At 36.4% G+C, this 19,511-nt stretch overlaps 1 protein-coding gene across 1 annotated transcript; it reads left to right on the top strand.

Annotated features, from left to right (window-relative positions):
- The first annotated feature begins 1,142 nt into the window (after positions 1 to 1,142).
- Positions 1,143 to 18,942, top strand: pgbd5 (piggyBac transposable element derived 5). The gene is made up of 7 exons (XM_059566316.1): positions 1,143 to 1,868; positions 6,562 to 6,992; positions 11,396 to 11,530; positions 12,477 to 12,657; positions 14,067 to 14,264; positions 16,232 to 16,337; positions 16,422 to 18,942. Exons 1-7 carry the CDS (start codon positions 1,559 to 1,561, stop codon positions 16,615 to 16,617), a joined length of 1,557 nt encoding a protein of 518 aa, XP_059422299.1. The 5' UTR covers positions 1,143 to 1,558; the 3' UTR covers positions 16,618 to 18,942.
- The last annotated feature ends 569 nt before the right edge of the window (positions 18,943 to 19,511 follow it).

Genomic DNA, 19,511 nt, shown 5'->3' with positions numbered 1-19,511 from the left:
AGGTATGTCACCGTGAAAATGAAATTATTTAATTTCATTCTCAATTTTGTCACATATTTTGCGTACAGTTTTCTGTAATGAAATCGTTAATCTGGTTTTAATTTTAATTTTAATCATTTCATTTATTTATTTAAATTTGGCAGAAAATGCCTTCCATATTATGTAACCGGTGTTATGATACAATAAAAACCAGTGGGAAACTAACGTGTGAAAAATTACTGGTGGCTCAAAAAGACTAGAAAGCTGCAAGCACTAAAAAAACATAATTGAACGTTTTTACCGTCAAAATTTCAGTTTTATATAATCTTTGATTCGTTTTTCTCTTTTTTTATAGATTATATAATAATAATAAATAATAGTAATAATGTCAAATATTAATGTGCCAATAAGCAGTGTTGGGAAGGTTACTTTGGAAAGGAAATAGAGTTTACAAGTTATCAGACTTAAATTGTAATAAGTAGTGTAACTATTTCAGTTAACTGATTACATTTGATTACTTTTTGATTACTTTTCTAAATTTCCAGCAAATGTTTTCAACTGTTCATCAAAAGCAGGCAGGGTTAAACCTTACATTAGCACTCAACATTGATAACTGTCAGACATTCAGTTATCCATTAAGTTATCAGTCCATTAAGATTATACAAATTTTATTTTAAACCACAGACACCAAAATAAATAAATAAATTATAGACTTTACCACCTCTGTTTACTTTGAGATCGCTCTGAGGTTTAATACAGGTTTAAAATCATAAGAAGAAATACTGTTTTTTTTTTATTAAATCTTTGCAAAGTTATGACAGGAAACACATGCTAACAATGCTTTGGAAAAAAACTGTTAATCTTAACAAATAAAGCATATACATTAACCCAAATAGAAGGATTACTGAAGAAGCATGTGTCCTGTCCTAAACTTCTGAAACATTGGTGTCTCATATTTTAAAGCAGTCAGTGCAATTTGTAATAAATCAATCAGTATGTATGTTTTATATTCAGATGTAGGATAACTCCTTTTGTAACCGTTAACATTTCAAGAAGTAACTATTTAATTAGGCTACACGTTTTTTCTCAATAACTGAAACAAATTACAGTGACATTTATTTTGTAGATCCCCAACACTGTCCACAATGCATTCTAACACTGTAGCAGAGCAAATATAATTCGTGTCTCTAACATCATTCAGAGGTTAATCTCATTGGACAGTGCAGGGAGACCGAGTCAGGTGATTTCCAAGGAAGCGATTCATTCAGTCATCCTCCACAGAGAGGGGAGCCCGCCCAACCCGGATGCGTCAGTGGGGTGGTCAGCTGTGGGGTTCAGCCGGGTTTAGCTCGCAGGACTGGGGGTATTTCAGCACCAGAAAGGACGGACAGTTCCCGCGGCGTTAAGCTTTGTTTCCACGCCGCTTCTGAGACCCGCGCCCGCTGCATCTCTGTCTGAGGACCGCGACGCAGAGGGGCTCAGTGAAGCTGACTGCATGCCGGATTCGGCGCTTTTAAGGAGGTCATTTGCATGCGGAATCTCACCGGGTGCAGCAGCTCTACGTCGGGACTGAGAAACGATGGCGGAGTGTGGAAGGAGGGGACTGTCGCTCCTCGAGGAAGCGCGATCTCGCTATGAGAGCCTACAGATTTCCGACGATGTATTCGGGGAGTCGGGAGACGACAGCAGCGAAAACCCCTTTTACAGTACAACGGGAGACTCCAATTCGGATAACTACCCGGAGACGAATCCGGACGATGCCGGAGCAGGTGAAGCGAGGAGTCAGAGCTGCGGTCCCCCCGGATCCGTCTCCAACGGCCAGGCGCAGGAGGAGGGCTGGAGCGACTCGCTACAGGACCTCAGCGTGCCCCACTTTCAGGACACGCATGGTAAGTTGGTTTAATGAAGAACGATCGTCTTGTAAATGCAATGCAGCTTCATCATGCTTGAGAGGCCTGCATGCTCAACGAGTATTTAAGCTCACAGATGGGACTCTTTGATGACTACATTGATTTACTTTGATCTCGCTCATCAGATGGCTCCAACAGATGACACAGTTCCTTCAAATATGGATCAGGGGTGATTATTATCAACTGGCTCTTTGAAATCCTGCACATAACCAGGGGAAGAGAAAATGGGAAATGAGATTGCAGGCCAAATTTTAGGGTTTCAGTGCAGTTGTGGATGCTTCCAGTTCCAGAATCAGAGCAGCTGTGATTATGATTATGATTATGATTAGCTCTGTATCAGGGCAGGAGGGTCATTTGCATAGGCTGATGAGACGAGGCTCTCATTTCTGAGAAATTCACACTTTAAAATGGTAAGATGGCAGCATTTAGAGGAGATTTAGACTTGGTTTAAATGCTTTCTTATCAAGTGATGTACTATGAACATATTCAGCAAGTGGCCATCAGAGAGAACAAATAAGTAAAGACTTATGAGAATAAGGACAAAGTAAAATAAATCATACACAAGTCAGACCCAGTAGTTTATTGTAGGATGAAATCCTTAACATTCATGTCATGCAGTCACCAGTTTGAATTAGTATTCAATTCACTGTCACTGTAGGTGGCTTAATCTCATTTTTAAAGGATTTTGCCTTTCATGCAAACTGTCACCACATTTTATCCAAGCTCACGACTGACTGACAATCTCGACATTTATTCCATAGACAAACACTCATTTAGTCATTTTTATGATCTCAGTTTACCTGGTAGATTTTGCATGACTTATCAGTATAAAGATGCTTGCCAGTAAAATACTTGGTGGTATGCTGCTTAATGGTTTATTCACTTAACAGTTAAAGATGATGTGCATGTGTCGGGACAGGAATTTAGCATTATATTACTTGCTCACCAATGGATCCTCTGCCAATTGTGATGCCAGCGTTGTTATCAGTTTTCCATGTGTCACAAAGTATTAAGTGAATCGTTTTCTATATTCTCTCACCTTGAAATTAAGTAATATGAAAAGAAATGATTCATTACTGGAGTTTGACGGAGTTGAACTAAATATATAAAACAAGATATATTGTGAAATATCCTGAATATAAACTCTTGTAATTAATGAATTTGAGAGAGAAAGAGAAGGTCTCTTTTTCGATTTCAGCCACACAATATTGAAGGTCTATAATTCTCTCTGAATCCTAGATAGAGATAATCATGTGCTAATGCCAGGCAGACTTGCAAATGCTTTGGATTACATAATGTACAGTGAATCACTTCTGCCTTAATAACAAAATGTTGTTTTTGTTTTTCTGGCAAAGATGGTTGAGACGAGAGTTGTATGCTATTTTATTATATGTTCTCTAAATGCCATTTAATGGCAGTCTAAATATTATCATAAACAGGAGTGAAGAGACTCCTTGGCATCACTAACTGTACAGAACCTGGCCGCTTGACATGTAGATCAATAGACTGTTACTAATATCATGCTTCATTTCACTCAAGTCAAAGTGACCCAAGAGCATCTTTAAATGACGAATGTTTGAGTCTGTTTTTAAAAGTCATATAAAGAGCTTTCATTGCACAAATATGGGAAATAAAAGAATGGTTTTTAATGAACCAAAACATACTGAGAAATGCCTTAGAATGCCATGATAATGTCTTAGAAGAAAGTATCCCAATCTGTGCATAATATTTTCTTGTTTTGGTTTGAACGATTTCCAAATTGAGTAGATGCCGTGCTGTTGATAAATGACAGATCTTTCCATCATGGTTGCTCAGAAAGTTCTGTCTGTCACCATGGGGGGAAAACTGGCCATCTGGTTGCTGCCTTTGCTTTGGCACAAGCTGCAAAATGATGCATGAAAGATACACAAAGTCACACAACAGACATTTTGCATTTCATGTCATGGGTCATTTAATAAGATGTAAGTCTTGTGGATACTGACAAACAATGCTTCATCAGAGTCTGTCAGTACTTTTTGTATAAGGCAACACTCTAGCCTGACTGTGATTATTCTATAAGGTCTATATTATTTAGGTCAACATAACGCACTTTGCATCCTTTAGACTTTATGTTAAAGCAAGCCTTCTAACATATCTCAAGTAATATGTAGAATTATAGAAAGATAAACCAAAGCACAATAAAGAGCTATACGCTATCCTTTATTTTGTCTTCAACAGATCTTTGTCAAACCCAACAGTTCTGTGACATGATAGTTAAACTGAGACACATAGCTTGGACTGTTTGAGGGCCATATGGTGTGATTCTGCACCTGCTGTGAGATCTAAAAGAATAAGATCGATTTATAGCAGCTTTCTTATTTGTATAAAGGAGATGTAGAGAAGGTACAGGGACTGCTGGTTCTTCTTCTCAATAATTAATCTATGAAACTATGTGGCACACCAGCAGCTGTTCTCCTGGAAGACTGACTGTAGACACAGAGATAAATAAATACATTTTGATGTTCTACCAAACTACTGGGTGTGGAAAGAAAAGCTTTTTGATCACAGCTATTATATAAAATACCGCTGGTGCACTTTAAACATTAATCCAAAAAGAGGACAAGTTTTTTAAACCATATTTATTTTACACTTTAATTAGTTTCTTCAAATAAAATACTTTCAAATAAAATACATCAGTACTGTACATTGGTATGTTGACTTCTCGCATTTTAGAAGTGAAATGGCCATTATCTGGATTAAGCTACAGAATCATACTTTATTACATAACACTTTGATTTAATATCATAACAGATTTTAAACCAGATACAAACATATAACTGTTTGCTCTATCAAGTTAATAATATACTATTTTTTATCTAAGACCAGCATGAAATTAAAGAATCTTTAAAAAAAAAAAAAATACATATACATATAGGCTTATATATTTTGTGTATATACCTTGACATAATGTTGGGATCTTGAATATCTGACTTTTGATTCAAATTCTTTATAATTATTATGCATGCAATATTAAAAAAAATTGTAACAAAAAAAAGAGAAAGAAAAAAACAGTTACACAGCAGGACCATTTAATCAAGTAGTAAAAAAAAATAATGCAAAAGGATAATAATGACCAGTTACAATACCTAACATACACAGTTTAGCTTGTACACCCATACAAATTATAAGTCCATGAATGCATTGTGTCAACTTCCTATTTTTAGCATACTGGGCAAAATGTTTATATAATCAGCAACTTTGTGATATTTTTCCTGATATGTTTTCTCTCTCTCTTACTGATCTTCTTTTGTGTTTGGTAAGTAGTTTATACAAAAAGGCACAGATGAATGAGCATAATACAATGTACAATGGACTTTATACTGGAGGAATATTTGCATTTGCTTTACAAGCTTCTTCAGAGCTATAATGGGAGATTAGCTACTGGTTGAATAGCAGCTGTTATGGTTACGTTAAGATGTGTGTCATACATATATATATAATTTGGTCATGAAAATAACAGAAAAAAATGTGTGTTTTTGTTCTGTTTTCCTATCAAGACAATTTTAACATCAGATTTCCTTGAATCAGAATCCTGTGCTGTTGTTTACTCACAGTTGTAATACTGTGCTCAAATCAATTACATGCTCTCCAGCTTTAGGGTTATTAGGCCACTTTGGCACTGAGTGAATGTGGCGAGTGTAGTTGCTGGCTAGTACTGTGCTTTGGGGTTTCTGTCACTACAAAAAAAAAAAACTCTACATAAATAAAAAAAAAGTATAATATAACCACATACTGTAAGGGCAGCATACTTTTATTTTTGTCTTATTTATGGGTGTTTGCAACATATCAGATGTTCCCAGCATGCAATACAGTATACAAGGGTGAGTTTAGATCATTTAAGATCAGTACACTTTCCCACTAAGGAACACTGTAAATGTACTTATTTCACAGTGTAAATTAATTTACCATGGAACCCATCTGCTGTAAAGAGCTTAAGTTAGACTAAGACACTAACATTTTCCTTCTTAGCTGTTTGCTCCATTTATGTGTGGGCTGCTTGGATGGACGAAATGTCCATTAGTGGAAGTGGAGTAAAAGATAATAAGTGAACAAATTCAGCTTTTTTTTTTTTACCCACTTTCTACAACTTTTTGTCATTAGCTGATAAGCTCAGTGTTTCTGTACCATACGCTCATTAGTTGTTACTGAATGCTCCCTATTAGGTAGATTGTGATAAGTGTCCTGATGAATGTCATTAACTTTAAAGGCTGGGTGCTGGATGCACAGTTGAACATCTAAAGGGATAGGTCACTCAAAAATTAACATTATGTAATAATTTGCATGTTGTTCCAAACCTGTATGACTTACTTTCTTCTGTTGAACACAAAAGTTTTTTATTTTATGGACAAAAATCTCTTAATATCTTGAAGTTTTGACTTCTCTCTCTTGAGATTGTAAAATATAATCAAAGAATTGGCAGAAAAAGTCTGAATTGTGTGATTAAAAAGTCAAATTATTATTATTATTTTATCCAAGAACAAGCTTTTCTAAACATTCATAATCGTAAGCACTGAAATACTGACCTAAAATTGTTTTTATTAAAAGATTCCTAGCTCTTCTGTAAATCAGTGACTCATTGTTTTACATATTTAAACATGCATAGTTAAAATCTATTTTATCTTTTATTTTGCAGGTCCGACACAGAAAATGCCAGCCACTGCCATGGCCATGGACTTCTTCCAGCTGTTTGTCCCTGACAACGTCATTCAGAGCATGGTGACCCAGACCAACATGTATGCCAAGAAGTACCAGGAACGCTTTGGCAGTGATGAAGGATGGATCAATGTGACGCTGGCTGAGATGAAGGCCTTTCTGGGCTACGTTACTTCTACTGGCGTGAATCGCTGCGAGTCAGTGCTGAGCATCTGGAGCAGCGGATTCTTCAGTAACCGCAGCATCGCGCTCAAGATGAGCCAGGCACGGTTCGAGAAGATCCTCAAGTACTTCCACGTCGTAGCCTTCCGCTCCAGTCATGGTGGCAGTCAGGGCCTCTATAAGATCCAGCCCTTCCTGGACTCTCTCAAGCAGAGCTTTGCCTCGTCCTTCAGACCCTCACAGACACAGGTAAAGATCGGACTTCAATTCAAAAATAATTTCAGGTTGTGAGCTTTATTGTGCCATTGAGAAGGTTGAGGGATTTTTTTTTTATTCCACCTTTCAGATCTGCTAAATGCAATACTCAGTTGAATTTTGAATCCTAATTAGTAAAATACATGGACTGAAAACGAACTACAACCCGAATTCCGGAAAAGTTGGGACGTTTTTTAAATTTTAATAAAATGAAAACTAAAAGACTTTCAAATCACATGAGCCAATATTTTATTCACAATAGAACATAGATAACATAGCAAATGTTTAAACTGAGAAAGTTTACAATTTTATGCACAAAATGAGCTCATTTCAATTTTGATTTCTGCTACAGGTCTCAAAATAGTTGGGACGGGGCATGTTTACCATGGTGTAGCATCTCTTTTTCTTTTCAAAACAGTTTGAAGACGTCTGGGCATTGAGGCTATGAGTTGCTGGAGTTTGGCTGTTGGAATTTGGTCCCATTCTTGCCTTATATAGATTTCCAGCTGCTGAAGAGTTCGTGGTCGTCTTTGACGTATTTTTCGTTTAATGATGCGCCAAATGTTCTCTATAGGTGAAAGATCTGGACTGCAGGCAGGCCAGGTTAGCACCCGGACTCTTCTACGACGAAGCCATGCTGTTGTTATAGCTGCAGTATGTGGTTTTGCATTGTCCTGCTGAAATAAACAAGGCCTTCCCTGAAATAGACGTTGTTTGGAGGGAAGCATATGTTGCTCTAAAACCTTTATATACCTTTCAGCATTCACAGAGCCTTCCAAAACATGCAAGCTGCCCATACCGTATGCACTTATGCACCCCCATACCATCAGAGATGCTGGCTTTTGAACTGAACGCTGATAACATGCTGGAAGGTCTCCCTCCTCTTTAGCCCGGAGGACACGGCGTCCGTGATTTCCAACAAGAATGTCAAATTTGGACTCGTCTGACCAGAAAACACTATTCCACTTTGAAATAGTCCATTTTAAATGAGCCTTGGCCCACAGGACACGACGGCGCTTCTGGACCATGTTCACATATGGCTTCCTTTTTGCATGATAGAGCTTTAGTTGGCATCTGCTGATGGCACGGCGGATTGTGTTTACCGACAGTGGTTTCTGAAAGTATTCCTGGGCCCATTTAGTAATGTCATTGACACAGTCATGCCGATGAGTGATGCAGTGTCGTCTGAGAGCCCGAAGACCACGGGCATCCAATAAAGGTCTCCGGCCTTGTCCCTTACGCACAGAGATTTCTCCAGTTTCTCTGAATCTTTTGATGATGTTATGCACTGTAGATGATGAGATTTGCAAAGCCTTTGCAATTTGACATTGAGGAACATTGTTTTTAAAGTTTTCCACAATTTTTTTACGCAGTCTTTCACAGATTGGAGAGCCTCTGCCCATCTTTACTTCTGAGAGACTCTGCTTCTCTAAGACAAAGCTTTTATAGCTAATCATGTTACAGACCTGATATCAATTAACTTAATTAATCACTAGATGTTCTCCCAGCTGAATCTTTTCAAAACTGCTTGCTTTTTTAGCCATTTGTTGCCCCCGTGCCAACTTTTTTGAGACCTGTAGCAGGCATTAAATTTTAAATGAGCTAATTAAGTGGATAAAAGTGTAAAATTTCTCAGTTTAAACATTTGCTACGTTATCTATGTTCTATTGTGAATAAAATATTGGCTCATGTGATTTGAAATTCCCTTAGTTTTCATTTTATTAAAATTTAAAAAACGTCCCAACTTTTCCGGAATTCGGGTTGTAGTAAGATATGTTCTGAAACACTACTGTTAAATGCATGAATGCCTCAGGCCCTTAAAGACATTTTGAGTTATTCATAAGCTCAGAAGTCAACATGTTGACCATTATTCTGTGTACTCTTTTAAGTCCTCCAGGTTTCAGTTCTTCATGAGTTTTATTTTGTGTCTGGATTGGAACTTAAAACTATTTTAATTCAACAAATATGAATAAATATTTAATTAAATTATTGATAAATTATAGATTTATTGATTTAATAAGGGACATGACTGAAAATTAATTACACTTCTGTTTAAAAGTTTGGGGCTGCTAAAATTGTTTTAAACTGTTTTTTTTTTTTTTTTTTTTTTTTGATCAAGTAAACTCTGCCTTGGTTGGCATTACAGACTTATTTCAAAAACATAAAAAAATCTGATTGATCCCAGACTTTTAAACAGAATACATATACTGATTACTTAAACTAATTTTAATTAATTTAGAGAAAAGCTTCTAAATGAAGACAAGCTGACATTACATTCTTGTGACACATTAAATGCATACATTAAAAAAAAAATATTGTACTATGTTAACATATCAAATTAACAGCCCTATTTTAAATCAAAATGGCTGTAAATAAATATGAGAAACATGAAGTCAGATAAACATGATATCTGATTCAAAGTGCTATAAGCATATAGACAGTAATTGCCAATTCTGTTAATCCAATACCCCCAAATTTCACTTTAAATGTAGTCTTCTGTTAGATGAAATAACAATAATCATGCGCTCATTCAAATGTCAGGCTAACATCGAGGTGTTTACTGCTAAATGACAAGAAGACTTCTAAATGAGCACAGCTGTGCCAAGTAAGCCATTTCAACACCCTCCTACATTTGTTCTGTTTTTTTTTTCTCTCTCTCTTCATTTGGAAAATGAGTTTGGATTCACTGATCTGGGCTTCTGCTTTCAGACAGGGGACACAACATTGAAACTGAGCTGTGAGAAGTAATCTTGAAATATGGGCTAGAATCTAAGCAGTTAGTTATTCAGCAAAAGTGAAACACAATTATTACGTTTGGTCAAATTAAAGCCCTGATATGCAATTAGAATAAATGATTTGCACTTCCTGACTCAAGACATTGTTTCTCAAACAGTATGAATAATTCACAAGGTATAATGCATCACAGCACATTCATCGTTTAAACAGCCATCAGGGATTTCTTTTAATAACTAGCTTTCGGTGTATTTCCCCCTTAGAATGAAAATACACTAGAACATAGACTACGTATATTAATTGATTGATTGTGTAATTTAATATGAGGCAAAGTGTAACACACAGTATACAGTTAGCTAGGCAAATTAAATCAAATAAAAATTTCCTTTGAGAAAAGTAATTCTCCTTTTGTGCTGATGATTTGGTGCTAATTAAGGTCCTTTGAACTCCTGCCCTTTGAAATCCCCATTAATTTCTGTTCCTACTGAAGTGCTTTCGAGATATTTTTAGGTCCTTTTAGTACTTCAAGTAAAATTAATAATCTGCCATGAAATTGTAGGTTGTCAACTTCTACATTTACAACTTATTCATATTAAAGGGATAGTTTACTCAAAAAAATGAAAATTAAGTATCCTCATTTAAGTAGCCAGCATAATGAGGGTTAGCAAACCCTGTTGGTGAACTATCCTTTTATGCTTGTCATTAAGCTGCATTTTAGCTGGGAATTTCTACCAACAGAATCAACTTTTTTTGTGTTTTGTGTTTAATGAGGCCTTCTGTGACCCATCTCAGAGACACTCCTCAATAACTCGCCTGCCGTGAGTAAAATAAGCACCTTCTGCATCTCTCCGCTCTCCCAGTCCCATGGTTATATCACCTTGACAATGTGTGCTATCTTTGACTGCCACAGTGTGGGTTTGGTTCTTATCCGCTATTGGCAAACAATAAGTCATTCAGCACAGCCACACATGCCCCGTTTAACTACTTCAGCTCTGACAGAGGCTTTACTGAGTCAAATACTGCTTATTATGATATCTATAGGGAATGTAGCTGGTTAGTTTTAACAGATCTATCATACCTGACTTGACAAGCCAACATCTTCTTTCAGGATCTTCATCAAGTTTTCAGCGTGCATCTCCAGAGGGAACATAAAAAGCTTGAAAAGCAACTTTTTTTATTGACAAATGTGACCCTGGATCACAAAACCAGTCTTAAGTGTCAATTTTTCCAAATTGAGATTTATACATCATCCGGAAGCTGAATAAATAATATTTCCATTGATGTATGGTTTGTTAGGATCGGACAATATTTGGCCGAGATACAACTATTGGAATATCTGGAATCTGAGGGTGCAAAAAATCAAAATATGGAGAAAATCACTTATAAAGTTGTCCAAATGAATTCTGAGCAATGCATATTTCTAATCAAAAATGAAGTTTTGATATTTACAGTAGGAAATGAACAAAATATCTTCATCGAACATGATCTTTAGTTAATATCCTAATGATTTTTGGCATAAAAGAAAAATGTATCATTTTGACCCATTTTTGACTATTGCTACAAATATACCCCAGCGACTAAAGACTGGTTTTGTGCTCCAGGGTCACAAATGATGCGTTTAAAGTGTTATCAGTTTTCAGATGAGACTTGCTGCTTTCCCTCAGGTCCTCCATGAGCCCTTGATTGATGAGGACCCCGTGTTCATTAGCACATGTACAGAGAGGGAGCTGCGCAAGAGGAAGAAGAGAAAGTTCAGCCTGTGGGTGCGACAGTGCAGCTCCACTGGTTTCATCTGTCAGGTGAGTGCACAGCGCAGAAAGAAATCACCCAAAAATGTATCATATGCCTCAAAATGTTACATTACATTGTTTCCAATGAGAAATAAAATATTTTGTTACTCTGTTGCCACAAACAAAGCAGTTTTACACAATTCTCTGCTATTTGTTGACGCAAATAAATTAGACTTCAGAGAAGCACATTACCAGATGGAATCAATAAAATATAATTTATAGAGTCAACAAAGAAAAAAGAAACCCCGACCACTTAACGTAATTGCACTCTTCTCTTGGTCTTTGTCTGTTAGAGAAAATAACTGCTTTGCGGCTAGGAAGGGAGCCAACTAGACATCAGAATGTATTGTCCTTATTTCAGATGTACAATACCATTCAAAATCTAGGGTCTGTAAGATTTTTTTTTATGTTTTTGAAATAGGTCTAGGCTATGTGATCAAAATACAGTAAAATAAAGTAATATTGTGAAATAATATTACAATTTAAAGACATGACTCCAGTCTTCAGTGTCGCATGATCCTTCAGAAATGATTCTAATATGCAGATTTGCTGCTCAAGAAACATCTTTACTATTATTAGCTTTTTTGGGGGGGCTTTTTTTTCATTACTACTTTGATGGATTAAAAAAAATCAAAATAACAGCATTTATTTGAAATAGAAATCTTTTGTAAAATTATAAATGTTTTTACTGGTACTTTTGATTTATTGAATGCATCTTTGCCTTAAAAAAAATCATGCTCACCTCAAAACATTTAAAGATTAGAGATTACAGATATATACAGATTATATTTTGAAGTATATTTAAGAAAAAGATTAGACTGATAAGAACAGAAGAATGCCAAATCATTCACCATAATATCCAAAATGTGACATGCAAATAATTTATTTCTTAATGGAAAGTAAATAATGTCAGTTTTGATATAATGTTCGAGACACTGTGTTTCTTCCTCACCAGATCTATGTCCATCTAAAGGAAGGTCCAGGTCCAGATGGTTTGGACACGCTGAAAAATAAGCCCCAGCTTCACAGTCTGGTGGCCAAGCAGCTCTGCCAGAATCTGGCTGGCCGTAATGCAATCATCTTCACTGGCCCAAGCATCACAAGTCTAAACTTGTTTCAGGAATTTGAGAAACAGGGTAGGTGCTGTAACTCATGTCTGTCAGTTCCTTGCATCCTTATTTGCTCTACTTCTCTCAGTGAATTCTGCCTTGGCTTTGCTTCTTTTTTTCCTTCTCTTTAATCTTCTCTCCATCTGATGTTCCTCATCCCCTGCAGTTTTTAATTACACGGTGACAGCATCCTGTGGCAAGGAATAAATGGAAGGAAGGAGGAAGTTGACCTTGAGTTCTCACAGCAAACGTGTGTTTCATACTCAAAGATTACTTGAAAGGCTCCACCTGGGCAGCAAGGAATGAATGTTAACACAGCTAGAGTGGATTAGACTGGTGGCCAGCTTCTTTTTCTCTCAACATTTGAATCGAAACCTTTTACAGAATTAGAGAAATAAGTCTTGAATGTCATATAGAATTCATGACTCGGCTTCATACAGTTCTGTTCTGTAGGATTTAGAGAGCAATTAACTAAAAGTAGTGACTTTTTAAGAGGGTGACGGTAGCTCAGCTGTTACATTACTTTTTTCAAACTTAACATTGTAAAACGTTCTTTTTTTTATGTCACGATTGCAAGTTCTTTCTGCAGAATTGTCAAACGTCATACAACATGTCTGATTAATAAACATTGCTATTATGAGGGAAGAAATGCTATTATGAGTCTGTTCTTTTGATGAACCCTATAAGAGATAAGTTGTTTGATTTGAACAAGTCCAGTGAATCCTACTCTGAGCTGAATCTAGAAGAGCAGTTCACCATTACAAACCCAAATGCTGAATAACAAACAAGCTCGAATGCTTGAGCAAAACAGCACAACACATTGCTGACAAATGGTCTATTATTCATACCAAGAGCAAACAGGAAATAACACTCAGCTGAACAACATATGTCCAGTTCAGTGAACTGGTTTGTTCAGAGAAAGAGAGTTCATGTAAAGCAGTGACTTTTGATGGTTTTTACATCGTTTTTCTTTGTAGCCAAGTGGTTAGACCTTATCTAATCTAATGTTATCATTGTTATTCAGCATAATTATCCTATCTATTTTAATGCTATCTTCATATAATTATTCTCTGTACAAATACATTTGATTTCATACAAATATATACAGTTTAAAAAAAAGGATGGAAATCTTAAAGAAAAGATTAGTCGAGCCCCTTTCCCATGCAGGCAGGATGAATAATCATCATATCTCCGATCTATCTCATATCAGATTTGTTGGCCACGTTCAGATCGTCTGCAGCATCTGGCAGTGCTGTGGACAAGACATCTGCTCACAGCTTTATAGATCACACACACACACACACACAGGGGTCTATTCATCCCATCAGCATTCAAATGTGAACACTGAATGCTCAGGCTTAATATTAATTCTCAGCCAGCTCCAGAGATGGATTATTCTAATGATTTTTTTCTGTAATATGTTCCTTCTCCTGCAGGCATCTACTGCTGCGGGTTGCTGAGCACTAGGAAGAGTGATTGTACAGGTCTTCCTCAGTCTATGCTGATCAATACCGAGGCTCCACAGCAACGTGGCCAGTCTCACATTAGGATGAGAGGCAATATGTCCATAATCAACTGGTACAACAAAGGCAACTTCAGGTTCCTCACCAATGCCTACTCTCCCACTAAAGAAGGTAAGAAATAAAAAAGAAGCATGCAAACTACAAAAGACATTCACAAGCTGCATCAAAGCACCTCCCAGAGAACGTTTTCACTATAGCGGCTTAGACTGGTTTTACGCTGATGTTTGTGGTTTAAGTGGATATTGTGCACATCATAGAATTATATAAGGCAAAGTCTCATCGTAGTACCGAGCATTGGTCTTCACTTTTTGATCCATTCTGACAGCAGCTTCACATGAAATATCAGCACTGATATTAAGCATTTTCATTATAGAGAGATACAAAGCATTGAGCTGCGTCAATATATATTTTATCATTATATTAAAAACTTAGTCTCTTTTTCTCTTTCTCTTACAATCCAGTCAGAAAGCAAATATATGCATTAAGTGTTCAAAGCACTTCACATCCTCAAAAGATATATATAGCTATATGTATATGGTAAACAAATAACATTGCTCCTGGTTTATGAGGTCAGGCAAAAGGGAGATTAAATTACGATTTATATTTTATTCTCTGGAATCTGAAATAATCCGTTTATATAGTAAAAGCTTTTTCTGCTGCTCTTTGAGAGCATGTGTTGCTTTGGATTAAACAGTTTCATTAAAAACTCAGTGCTAAAGCTCTGCCAAGTGTTCCATACATAACCTAAACTAAAACTCAGGTTTAGTTGCCACCGGTATTGAGCCTCAACATTTAGACATTTTGTAAGTCCACAGTCTATAAAAATAATTTCATTGCTTTTCCCCATAGACCTTAGGATTCAAAATAAAAAAAAAAAATTCAAAAAAGTGCTAGCATTGTAATTTACATGCCACACACATTCCTGAGGAAGGCAGGAGACTGTGCTCTAATGAGCAGTAGATTACTACTGAATGCAGCAGATTAATTGTACACTGACAATATCAGAGGGTTCATAATGGTACAGATCTAATGACTGAGACTTCTTCCTCATTATGTCTCAGTGACATCATGTTTTTGATTCTAATTTAATTGCATGTGACTCAGATTAAAATTTTTGAAGATGATGCATGGGTTATATGATGAGTGATTACACGGAAACCTACCAAGGATGTGTGCCAAAAATTGAACAGAGAATGCCTTTTATTTTCTAATCAAGTTCCAGAATTTGAACTGAGGTTACACACAGAATATAGAAACTGTAATGTGAATGTAATAAAAAGTAGAAATAAAATAACTTAAAATATAAAAGAAATGTAACTGTGATTTTTAGCAAACATTTTAAATGTTGACTTGATAAAACCTTTTTTGGAAGTTTAAAAAACTTGAAGCTTGCCGGTTTGTAAAGCCAAAAGTGCACGATAAATAAAGTTATTGTTACCCAAAAGAAGGAGTCGTCAGTAATTTGAATCCCACTCATGGGATAACACATTTGCATAATTCCTACCTATGTTCTACGTTGGCCATGCACAATCAATTTGACCCGGCCCCAAACTAGTTTGTTTGCGTGGTAAACATCATGTCAAGAAGACACTGTGAAAGTAAATTTGTTCGCTGCGAAGAATCAGTGGTTCATTATTATTTTTTTCATTGTACAACAGCAGTACAACCACAGTCTTTTTTTGAATTCATGTCATTTTACTGGCGACTGCTTCTTGATCTTGGACGGTACAACACGGGACTCATAAAACGCTTGAAAAATGGCTCGGTACCCAGTTTATTTTAACTAGCTGGCTCTACTGAATCATAACCTGATAAATAATAGATGTTTAAATCTAGTGAGCATTTAAAATACAGAACTATTACAACAGGTGTATCGTTTCCACCACACACTGTACTCAGTAGACCAATCACAACAGACTGTGCCATCAGACTACAATTATGCTTGTGATTCATGCTATTAACAAACCAGAAGATCTCGTTGCTAAGGTACAGCAGAAAACTGAACAATCCTTCCTTACTGTCAGATGGTGAATCTGTCTGCTGACTGTGATTGACATTTGTGCCCTGGATTGTCCTAGGGGTAATCATTAAGAGGAAGAGTGGAGAAATCCCATGTCCCCTTGCTGTGGAGGCCTTCGCTGCACACCTGAGTTACATCTGCAAATATGATGACAAGTACAGCAAGTGAGTTTGTCCAATTACGTCTATTTTACAACGAGCCTTCACATGCATTTTTTTTGTTTACTCAGCTCATTTTTTCTCAACTAGGTACTTCATTTTCCACAAGCCTAACAAGACCTGGCAGCAGGTGTTTTGGCTGACTATTAGCATTGCCATCAACAATGCCTATATTCTTTACAAGATGTCAGACGCCTACCACGTCAAACGCTACAGCCGGGCGCAGTTCGGCGAGAGGCTGGTCAAGGAGCTTCTGGATATGGACGACTGCTCACCCACTCAGTGAAGAAACCACATGCTGTCTCTAACCCTCTCACACTAACATACTCAAATACACTTGCATTCTGCACTTCAGGGTCATTTTGAACAAACAAACCCTATACATAACGCTATACATAATAAAATGTGTGCCAAGTTTGGTTGAAAAAGGGACGTTTTCCATCTAAACTCACATTTAAGACCCCATTTGATACTACAGGACTGTGGTGCATACGTGACTGTAACATTTGCTGCATGAGAAACACGAAAACAAGCCCTTTGTAGATGTGCAATGATTTTTATCCATAGAGTTCCAGTAATAGTGTTGACGTAGTTTTGAACCCTGAGGTACATGTTTTGTGAATTCTCTGTTTGTGAGCAGCATATCCAACATTCAGCACTGATAAATATACTGTATATACTCACCTTAGATCACAGACCATCGTAGATGTTGTCCCAAATACCTGGGCTCTTTTCTATTTTATATCACTTAATATTTATGATCTTTATGACTTTTTTTTTTTTTTAAAGGCAGCAACATTAGTGACGCAGATGATGTATAATGCCACACAGACACCAAAACTGGAGGTGAAATGTGGCAAAACTACTATGCTTTCCCAATCGTTTTTGCACCTCGGAAGAAGCGGTCAGGATTTGCAAAAGTCTAATTATCCCAAATTAGATTTCAACGTAACATTAACTCCTCTGTCTGCCTTTCATTAATATCCATATCGTTTTGTCAATTCAATTAGGATGGATATACAGTAGGAAAAGGCCCAATATACAGTAGTATACCAAAAATAATGTAAATATTATTTCTAATAATTTATTTATATATTTTTATTATGTGTGATTTCAATTGATTATCTAGGGGCATTGATGTGTTTGCGAAAGAATAATAAAAATGAATGAAATGATAAGACTTTAACTAGAATGTCTGTCCACCTGTAAGTGGGTGGATTTATGTGGTCGTTCACTGTTCCAGAATCTATCATAAGATCAATTTTCCATGTTGCTATAATGTAACCGTAGTAATGACGGTACAATCACAGCTCATGGCATAATTCGTCTATTTCAAAGAACCGAAGCAGATTAATTTCCCTCAGGTAATATATTTAGTCAAACATCTCCCTCTGTATCACTGTGTTATATTCATGACCACTGTAAGGGACAGGTGCACTATTGTGAGTGAATTTGTCACAGATTTAACAGAAATGCTTCTTATTTACTGTGACATCACCTGCTGTTTTTCTTTATACTAACAAACCAATTAGGATGCTTACCACTGAAAATCACTTAAAACATCCTTTCAAAGCTTCACATTCAGTCTATACAAATCTGTACAAAAAGTCTACTTTGTAATGTCAGCTGCAGTTATTCACAACAATATATATGCCATATTTTATACCTTTTAAATCAAGACAAAAGCAATGTTGTATTATATAGGTGTGCTCATAAACATGATTGTTTATTTGTTTTTTGATCAGTGTCATGAATGTTGCAAACATTCGGTTTCACTTCATTGTAATATTTTTTGTACTACTAATCTTATCTACATAGTCAATATACTAACAAACACACTTCAGGCGATAACTGCCACATGTGCTTATCTAATATAAATGGCAGAGATTGTATATCTGTGTTTTACAGAGCATCCTTTGGGTTCAAGCTGCACTTCATTGGGAATTGTTTAATTATTTTAATCAGACAGACAGTGAACTGTAATGGCGTTAGAGAGGTGTTTGACCTTATCTAGGGTGACCTCAGGGTTTTGTAACTACAACATCTACTGTAGTGCAATATAACGTAGGAGATCGGACTGGGTGCTATGAACATCTCTGCCAAGAACATATTCTGTAAGCCAGAAAATTGTTGGCATGACCGAGACTTTTAATTAAAGCGCTTGCTGGTGCAGAACATAAGAATAAAACCCTTCCAATAAGCAATGTTTTTGCTTTTGCACTGGCCGCTAACATTGTAGGATATACTTCAGGGCCAGCTTCATGTGGCATGATAGCAGATGAAAATAAACTGTCCTTTTAATAACAACACCGCTATATAATCTCATTTACTAGACCAAATTCTTTAATATCTTTTCAATCTAACATGAACCCAGTGTTGGACTTGTATCTGTTTCATGTATGAATGTAGTGAATGTGCCGTGTCTTGCTGTAATAATGCTTGGTGTTCTTATCTTGTCTTCTCACTGTGAATGTTGAAATAATTCAGCTGGATGTGAGAGTATCTGTTATCTCACTCTGTGTCCAGTTATCAAACTGACCTGTGCTTCACCTCCCTGCCTCTATGTGAGTTTACACTAATTTGCACACTAATAAATGTTGTTTATACAGTACATACTTTTTCCCTACAGTCATTGTTGCAACATTCATTGCACTATTCCTAGAATCTGACAGACTTTTCCTGGTCACATTTTCCAATAAATTTAAAAATTGATAATTATTAAAAATATTAAAAATGATTTAATATTAACTTAAAATGTAATTACAGAATTACTATTAGAACCCTAATTACGGTTTTCTTTGCATTGTAACATTTTTAGAACACATGTTGTGCTATGCACATAAAAAAAGCTTAAAAAAGATATGCTATGCAAAAAGGCAATGCTTGTTTGTCAAGAAAGAGATTGTTTAATTGTGTGTGTATATATGTATATCTATATCTATGAAATGACTATATCTATATCTATGAATGACTATGAAAATTGTAGAGTCACACTGAAGGCATCAAGGGCTATTTGACCAAGAAGGAGAGTGATGGGGTGCTGCGCCAGATGACCTGGCCTCCACAGTTACCGGACCTGAACCCAATCGAGATGGTTTAGGGGTGAGCTGGACCGCAGACTGAAGGCAAAAGGGCCAACAAGTGCTAAGCATCTCTCGGGGAACTCCTTCAAGACTGTTG

Source organism: Carassius carassius, chromosome 14 (assembly GCF_963082965.1).
Source record: "Carassius carassius chromosome 14, fCarCar2.1, whole genome shotgun sequence".
In the NCBI taxonomy this organism is placed as follows: domain Eukaryota; kingdom Metazoa; phylum Chordata; class Actinopteri; order Cypriniformes; family Cyprinidae; genus Carassius; species Carassius carassius.
This window is presented reverse-complemented; position numbering and strand designations above follow the sequence as displayed.

Coding starts and splice junctions, on each gene's coding strand:
- pgbd5 (XM_059566316.1), top strand. CDS start 1,559: ATGGCGGAGTGTGGAAGGAGGGGACTGTCGCTCCTCGAGGAAGCGCGA. Junction 6,993..11,395: donor TCAGACCCTCACAGACACAG/GTAAAGATCGGA, acceptor GCTTTCCCTCAG/GTCCTCCATGAGCCCTTGAT. Junction 14,265..16,231: donor CTACTCTCCCACTAAAGAAG/GTAAGAAATAAA, acceptor GGATTGTCCTAG/GGGTAATCATTAAGAGGAAG.